This window comes from Crassostrea angulata, chromosome 8 (assembly GCF_025612915.1).
Source record: "Crassostrea angulata isolate pt1a10 chromosome 8, ASM2561291v2, whole genome shotgun sequence".
Taxonomy (NCBI): Eukaryota; Metazoa; Mollusca; class Bivalvia; order Ostreida; family Ostreidae; genus Magallana; species Magallana angulata.
This window is the reverse complement of record NC_069118.1, coordinates 16,020,167-16,029,344: the sequence shown is the minus strand read 5'-3', so window position 1 is coordinate 16,029,344 and position 9,178 is coordinate 16,020,167. Positions and strand designations below refer to the sequence as shown.

At 33.3% G+C, this 9,178-nt stretch overlaps 1 protein-coding gene across 1 annotated transcript in view; it reads left to right on the top strand.

The window, feature by feature from the left end:
* Positions 1-1,471: 1,471 nt before the first annotated feature.
* Positions 1,472-9,178, top strand: part of LOC128160714 (uncharacterized) — a 29,182-nt gene continuing 21,475 nt past the window's right edge. The window contains exon 1 of the mRNA XM_052824066.1: positions 1,472-1,655. Within this exon, the coding sequence (XP_052680026.1) occupies positions 1,472-1,655 (184 nt within the window). The remainder of the gene's footprint in view (positions 1,656-9,178) is intronic.

Genomic DNA, 9,178 nt, shown 5'->3' with positions numbered 1-9,178 from the left:
ATAAGTTTTATTGCATGGTTATCCTCAAAATACTTTAAATAAAGCATGGACAAATTTACACAGCTGAAAAGACTTCACCACTCTTTTAACAGAGCGTCATTGAAAGCCTTTTCAAAACGAGGGGATAATGTTTTCACCCGATTACCATTATCACATCACTATTATTATTATTATCATATCAAACATAGGTCTACCTTTATGTCCTATTTTTATTTTTCCATAGCGTGGTGTTTTCACTCTATGCTTCTGACTGGTAAATGAAATACAGTGTTGATACTATATATAGCTATGTAAAGTTATATTGCATGATGTCTCTGCATTTTGATTCTCTCCGCATCAAAATGTGCAAATAAGAAATTCTAAAATGTCAGTATTTTTGATTTAAAAATAAGTTAAGATTTTTTATGTACGTATTTCTATCCAAAAACTCTCTACTTTATACAGGCATTGAATTGACAGTGTAATATCTAAGTAAAGAGAAGTAACCCAAAATACACAAGTCTGTAGGTAATACAGACATCGAATAATCTAAGTAAGGAGGAGTAACCCTGTGTTGCCTTGTTTTGCTAACTGGCTGCTACATAGAGGAAGGAAAATTTGTCCTCTAGCTCGTCTATAAATAAACCAATTTATTTTAAAATGCCCTATAAAGCAATCTCACCTCTCAATTTCAAAAGCAATTTCACGTCTCTCTCGTGATAACATGCACACATACTAGGATTTGGGTTTTTTTCGGCTCATTATGCATGATCATTGATTACACGGAAACATCAAAAGCCCCTACTCTGTGACTGTATTATTCATGGTCACCTGGCTACAAGTGGTAAACCACGCTATGCTCGGTAGAAAAATGAAATTTGGTCATTTCCAATTTTTGTGATTCAGAGCCCTGCTGGAAAATTAAGTGATTTAAAACTTTGGCGCGTAAACATCTAAACCCCCTACCGGGGACCTGACAATTTAGGGTCACCAACTGTATATTATTAAGTCGGAAAACATAACCACTGAAAAAAATTGGTTGTTTTTTAATCTCACATTTAGTCACAAAATAAGCGATTGCCTGTATGAACAGTAAACATTGGCAAGTAATTTCAGCATTGAAAGAGTTTTTAAAATCTTGCGGAGGAATAGCCAAATAGGAAGAGGATAAGTGATAAGAGTAAACTAATTATTATTAATGATTGTAAGAAAGATAACTATATATATACTATAGGATAAATGGCCATAACTAATAATCTGACGGTTAAAATAATGATTAAAATAATGAAATAATTATGAAATATTTATATTATTAATCTGGATGTTGATTATTTTTAAAGAGGTTTAGTCTTTGTCGTTGATATTTTTGTTAAATTCAGATATTATAACCCCCCCCCCCTTTAAAAAAAAATAAAAACCAACAACAAAACAAAATGAAAAAAAAACTGTACAAAATTGCTTAACCAGTTGAAACTGTGATCGACTCACTTATATGTCTAAAAATAGAAACAAAGTGAAGAGGAAGATAGTGAAGCTGCGCGATCACTCCGACATACAGATCGAGGAATGGCTGAGCTTTAGGATAATCACAATGAAAACAAACACCATCCTAGACTCAATTCCGTGTCAAGTCAGAGGATTGATACTGGCAGTATGTTTCCTGATGAATAGCTATGGTACGTACATTGTAATATGAATCTTGAGTCCATGTCTCATGTACACAAATCGATTTGAAGACCGACTTGATGATGGGAGGCAAGCATTTTTTTTTTATCATACGTGGAACTCCTAACGTTTTTGCTTAATTAGTACACGTGTCAGTAAACAATGTATGTTGAATATTTATAAACAAAAGACAAGACTCATGACATAGAAACCCCAACTGTTTACAATCTGATAATGATGTGCAAGATCAATACCCATGCATGAACAGGCAGCAGCTGCTGCTGCTGCAACGAGTACGGATGCCTTTGTAGGAGTAATATTTATAAATTAGTTTCCGTTGATGTTTTTTTTAGATTCAACTAGATGATAACCCGCGCAAGCGCGGGGATCAACGGATGAATGCCATAATGCTATAATGTTGAATCATATTTTTTTCGTATATATTGTGTCCGATTTTTCTCTGTATTGTATTCCTAACCCCCCTATTCTTTATAATTGAAATAAAAATAAAACAAACTGCATAGCTGGATATTTAGAAAAGAGAGGACAAATTTAAACTGAATTGGATGATACATACATAAACATAGCCTTAATTCTTTTTGTTGCAGCTTGGTGGAAAATGATTACAATTTTTTTAAACCACTGAGTGGGTATTTAGGGAGTTTAACTTTTGTTCTTTAGGTCAAATTTCACTAATTTTTTTATCCCTGTCCCAAACGTGAAGTTCAGATTAAAGACTAATTCGAAAACAAAAAAATTAAGAAGGGTGCCCCCCCCCCCACATTTAACTTCCACGCTTAATAAATGACGGTTTTTTGTTTACAAATAAATATATAAAGTTAACTGTCAATCTGTCGTGGTATTAAATTGTATAAAATTGAAGAAAAAAAACCGCTAGTGTATGCAAATTAATTTGCATATTTTGAACCAAAGTTGTCATATCCAAAGTATTTCACCCTACATTTTCCGCCGTTCTGTAAATTAGACAAACCGCGTTCCTGGCCACCCGTTCTGGATAATAAATTCTTTCGATCAAAAGTAAAATCGCATAATTTTTTTTTTACATTTTATTTATTAACTTTTTGTTTTAACCAGAGATGTCTCATCGAAGGAATGAATATCTGCCCGCGATGCATGGTGAACCCGGGCCCGTCCTACACTTTTCGCCATGACGTTAATTAGTCAAACCGCGTTCTTGGTTACCCCGTTCTGGACAGTTCGCTAGAGGTCGCGCTTCGCTAGCTTCTATCTTTCAAAACTAAAATCGCTCACTTAAGAAACGAATTGCCTTATTCGATCTTTTATTGAACATTTGTCAAATCTTAACTTCTATGTGTAATCCAGGTAAGTTTTTAATAAATATATATTCACTGGTTACGTAATCATGCAATATTATTTCATTGCAAGCATATACTTTGATGCAAACCACTCCCTGAATTGGATCCGCCAAAGCGTGTCCACCACCTTACTCACATTTTTGCTATTTCGAGCTGGTTTATCGAAAATGAAAGTACGTTTTTGATTAATTTTACACTAATTACTTACCAGGTAAGATTTGACTATAGCTTACGGACATCACATATCACGTGTTGAAATACCAAAGGTGTAAGCAGTTACGTTGGTGCTGGTATTTTTAGTTTATTGGCCAAAAGTCTTAATTTATAAGTATAGATATTTAACTACTGAGGATTCATTTTTTTCGTATAATTTTTTCACATAATTTATCAATTAATCATATGAGTTTTTAATCGAGCATTTTCCTTGTATATCTTATGTGACAGACTAACAAACCTACGTATCATGCTGTCCTTTCTGAACAGTATTTTCTCAAAGGTTCACGTCAAAAAATGGCTGAGGCAAAATAATTCCCAAATTCCCTTCGTTTTTAGGGGTTTCCGCCAGCGACAGGGACTGTATTTTTATTAGATGAAAAAACAACATGTAAAATGCCTGATTTACCCACTTTTGTAAAAAATAAAATGAGGTCAAGTAAATTTTTGATGTTAGTTGTATCGGCCGGGGAGGGGGGGGGGATTGGATATGATTTTTAAGCACATGTGTAACTTCGATGTAACCAAACTCTCGTGCCTTTGTGGATGGCTGTGTTTTTTGTTACTAAATTGTTTAAAAACTATTGTTTTAAAAAGTGTAAATAGAGATTTTCCCAGAGGTTTGTATTAAACTCGCTGCCCTTGTCTAAATTAGCGCAATTTTGGTAAGAATATGGAGTAAAAAATCTAAAAATTAATAGTAGTGTGCAACCTATATTCTTTGTGAACTGACTCATAAGCATATGTTGTGTACTAGTACTGTTCTCAGAGGTCGGAAACACGTGTGACCTTAGAAAAGGATATGCTGTAAAGCTCAACAGGAAATACTTTATCTTTCTTTTTTATTCTCGATCTTTCTTATATATATGAGGGCTGGATACCTAAATAACCCTTGGGATCTACCTTAAATTTAATGGGAGCAACAACCTATAGTATACCGAGTAAAGAAATCAAATATTTAAGGTTAAGATTTGAATAAGGTTTAAATTTAAATATTTTTCAATGTCTTTTGTCAGAGCTCTTTATCTCAAGGATAATAATATACATTTAGTATAAAAATCGATCATTCAGCAAATTTATAATAAATAGATGAAGTGAAATAATAATAGATATAGTTTATCTTATTTTAGATAGTTTTTAAACAAGTTTTTATTAAATCTCTAAACGATAGGATCAGTTTTCTATATACGATTTCACAAGTAAATTTCTCTTAGAATCAACTAAGTTATGCATCTTTAATCAAAATGATGCAATACATAATTGCAGCCTGAATTAACACCAAGTCTGTGTCTGTGTATACAGTTCAATGTTGTTTAAATAAAGAGAGTTCGGTTTAAGGGTTACAGCGTACTAAATTAACCACCACGAAGAGCTATGTACTTGACTGAAATTGTTTTTTCTACTAAGCAAGCAATGTTTAAACGCTGATTAATTATAATTGAATTCACCAAGCTAAAACAGCACTATACATTATATTTGATTGGAAGACACAGAGCCTGGCAACATTCAGGAATTATGAAATAGAACTTAACAATAAATAGTATGAGAAATATTTATTACTCCTCTATTACAAACAATTGGTGGATGTTGGCCGCATAATGATTTTTTGTGGGGTAACTGGGGAGCCGACCAGTGTACCAGTGTAACTACCCATGTAGGGACACACTGTGGGCCCGAGTATGAATCATCAGTGCCCGAACCTGAACGATCCCCAGCGTTCTAAGGAGGGTAGTGGGACCTGCCCTTCTCACCCTGTCTCCTGCAGTGCTACCTGGTTTAGAACTTTGCATGACAAAGGCTATACTTTATCAACCAATTATTACATGCACCAGCCTGTAGCATCCCCTCACTGGAGTGAGGTGGATGTAGCCCCACCTATACCCAGTGTAGGCCCCACTATACAAAAAAAACCAATTTTACATTGTAACCAAAAGGCACAGTTAACTGTAATAACTTTGCCTTTTATAAACCATATTGAATGATTTAATTTATAAAATAAATCCCCAGCTTTGAAAGCAAGTGGGGGGAGACACCCAGGTTTTGGAGCAAGAAGTGACAACACATACCACTGCGGACTCCCCAGTCCCCATCCCCCCTAAAAATGTGATGCGACAAGAAAAAGTTACATTTACAAGCCCAAAAGATGAAAGTCTATTGAAAAAAGATAAACTGTTGAACACGAGTCCAGATGACACCGAGCTGCTTGTCATCCTGTCTGGCTGTTTTTCTGGTCTTCTAGCGGATTTCCAGTGTGCTCTCGATTTGTTACTCAATGACCTGTCAAAATATAAGAAAAGAAAAACGAGAAAGAAACCAAAAGCACGAATGTATGTTGAAAAAAAAAGATATCAATATTTAAGTTTGAAGTAGCTAATAAAAATGGGGGCTGGGTGGGTGGGTGCTAAAATGGGGTTTTTGCAGGAGCTTTCGGAAAAGCCAATGGTTAGCTCGTACAGAGTTTTATACAGTGTGTCTCAAAATTAATACAGACTATTTGATATAAAAACAAAGAATCCTGGTTGTTTTGTAAAGTTCAGGAAAAATGTCAAACTGATTAGAAAAAGTTAACCGTATGTGTTGACCACAACGAGTGTCAAGTATTTGCAGTACTAATAAAAATCCATAACAAACTACTGTGAGTATGTTGTACCTTTTATATCTTGTTTTAAAGTATTTAATTAGTTCAGAGGAAGCAAAATTTACCTTACAATTATTATAAGATTACTAAACTTTTTTTTTTTTAAAAACAAAGGACATTGTATCTTTGTCATGAAATGATCAATAATCGCCATACGATTGTGCACGAGAGTTATTGAGTAGGACAATCACATGGCCCTGACAAAGCAATCATAAAAAGCAACAAAATAATCTATGTAATATCCCTTTGACCTAATTAGGATAACCAAAGGGAGGCATGCATACACTAATTCCAATGTAGAGATGATTAAGTTTAATATTGACAGCAGGTGTACACAATTAAACACATGTCTTATCGTGCATGTGGTTTTAAACAACACCACATTTACTGACCCCAGATACATTAATTGAGAGGAACAGAGAAGACTAAAATCACAGAACAAACCCAATTTTTGTGTTTATGTAGTTCAGCAATGCCAGATAATAGCTGACTTTTTAAATTTTGAAAATCACACTAACATCAGATTTTTGACATGTAACCCTCATTATTGTTTTAATAGAGGGCGAAGCCCTCTCACGGGCTCGAAGGACCCGTGAGAGCGAAGCTCTCCCTATAGACAACACGTGTATATATGTCTAAAAATAGAAATTACACTCTATAGCTATGAAGTTGAAAAACTTTTCCAAGATGGAGGAAAAGAGAATAACTTCACGCGCAGTGACATCCCCGGCATCCATGTTAAATTTGAATCTCGTACTAACTTCACGTTTGGTGATAATTTATCAGCTTTGTTTAATGAGTGATAAATACATTCAAACTTACCTAGTGTGTTCTAGAAAAATTAATTCCTAATTAAGAAAACAAATTTTCGTTTCCTACAACTTTCAACAGTTGCATAAGATCTGATCAAATGAATTTCAGGACATCGTATTTGACAAAAAACGTGTTTCAACAGTGAAGCAGTTTAAATTCATTGTTTTTAAAATAACGTCATGTATTTGAATTAAATTTGCTTTCTAATGACTTTTTGAAAACACCAAAGACGATTTTTCTCCAACTTTCAATTTGAAATTTCGTTTTATACGTTTCATCTCAAATCGTAGCCTAACATACTCATACCCAGGTCATTTCGTACCCAAAATTCAAATTAATTATCAAAATAATAATAAAAACTAGACACGATCTCGTTGCGAGCAACGAGGAGGTCTTCCGTCTGATTATTAATAGAATTTGAGATGTATATGTTCTATCTTGATTTTGCTATTAAATAGCTAATCATGAGTTAGAATAGAAGAACAGGGTCTACATTTTAAGGGCCAGATACTATTTTGTTTCAGTTGTAAGAGTTTTGGTTGAAAACATTTAGACCTAGTTTGAGAGACCAGCCCCTTCTTCTTGCTATTAAATGAAAGGTTATTTCATTCTTTTTAAAAGACATTTTGTTCAACAGGTGTTTAGTGTTTAGAAATTCGTCACCATTCTTCAGATATCTGAGAAAAAAAGTTTAAGGGGCCGGTCACTTATCCCTTATTGGAGCCGCTGAACCAAATTTTGAAGGTTGCATGTTGTTAAGTATATCATTTTGGGCATCTTTTCTTCTATACTGCATTTCAAAATATTTTTCCTTTCTGAGATATGGGTAATCAAAATTTTGGACTTTTGGCCCCTAAAAACCTCTAATTACGTGACACATTATGAAATCATAACATTGCTTGGATATATAATTGTAAAAAAAAACATATTTGCATCTATAACCTTTCACTAAATATCCCTCAGTGAAAGGCTACAGATAAAAAAAATTAGAGCCCTTACGTCCTCTAATTGGAGGTGCAAGCCCCTTTTTCTTGAAATCAAATAAAAGGTCTTTTAAATCTGAACACATTTTGTTCAACAAGTGTTTAGAAATCGTTACCGTTTTTGAGATAAATGGGAAAGAAGGTTTTAGGGGCCGATCCCCTATCTCCTTATAGGGGCAGTTTAACCAAATTTTGAAGATTGCATATTATTTAGTATATCGTTTTGGGCATCTTTTCTTTTATACTGCATTTCAAAATATTTTTCCTTTCTGCGATATGGGTGATCAAAATTTTGGACTTTTGGCCCCTGAAACCCCCTAATTACGTAACACATGATGAAATCATTACGTTGCTTGGATACATAATTGTAAAATGAACATATTTGCTTCTATAACCTTTCACATAATATCTCTCAGTAAAGGGTTACAGATGAAATACTTAAGAGTCCCTTTGTTCCCTAATTTGAGGGGCCAGCCCCTTTTTCTTGATATCAAATGAAAGGTCATTTAATTCTTAACACATTGTACATAACATGTTTTATCAAAATATTTTTTAGAAAAGAGATAAATAAAGAAAACCAGAACAAATAATGACGTTTTTTAATCTCAATTTCCGGGTCCAGGCGAGCTTAAGGATATGAGAACCTGACATGGAACTAATTGAATAATTGAAAGAATTGTTTAAACAGACTCTAATGGATTTGTTTTTGTCAAAAGAGACATTTTAAGCATATGTTCGTGAGTTCGTTTCCATGGCAACGAGCTTCAAACTTACCCATGTTCAAAAAATTAGAACGAGAAAAAAAACTTAAATGCAAATTAAAAATGTCATAAAAGACATATTTACAATTAACTAGAAAATTTTTCTCACCAAAATATTAAAAAGGTTAATAAAATACTCTATTTATCTGAAAATGGATTATAATAATTCCTTTTATTTAATCCGCTATTTTAGTTTGAATTTCCTCTGACCACTAAAAAAGTGACATTTTTTGACGTGACCAGAGCTAGAAAAATTGCAAAAAATACTATTTCCTATAATTACACTATTATTTTTTTAATGTAATTTTGAAGAAATGATAAATAGCAAAAAATTAGTAATCAATAATTGGCATGTTGGTGAATTAGAAAAAAAGATAATAACGTCTGAATTTCCTCTGACCTCTATTGAAATAGATGCTACAAACCCTACATGCTGTTAAAAAAAGAAGTATAATTCAGTTTTAAATGGCAATTTCTTTCAACAAGTTATACTGTGAACCTGCATAAGTTCTTGTAGAACAAAATTAATGGAGTTGTGTTGTAAATACTACAACTAATTGAATTAAAAAGGCTGAAAATCCGAATTTCCTCTGATCTGACTTTTACAAAAAATCACTCTGCGCATTTCATGAAAGTCAACACTGCCATATATGGTTGTATTTCTAAAAACCAATCATATAAAGAGAAAATAATTCTTTAATTTAACAATTTTTTCACTTCCTAAAGAGTTTATTTTAATGTTAATTAACAGAGTGTCATAGTTTTGCATCTGATATAATCAAGAAACTC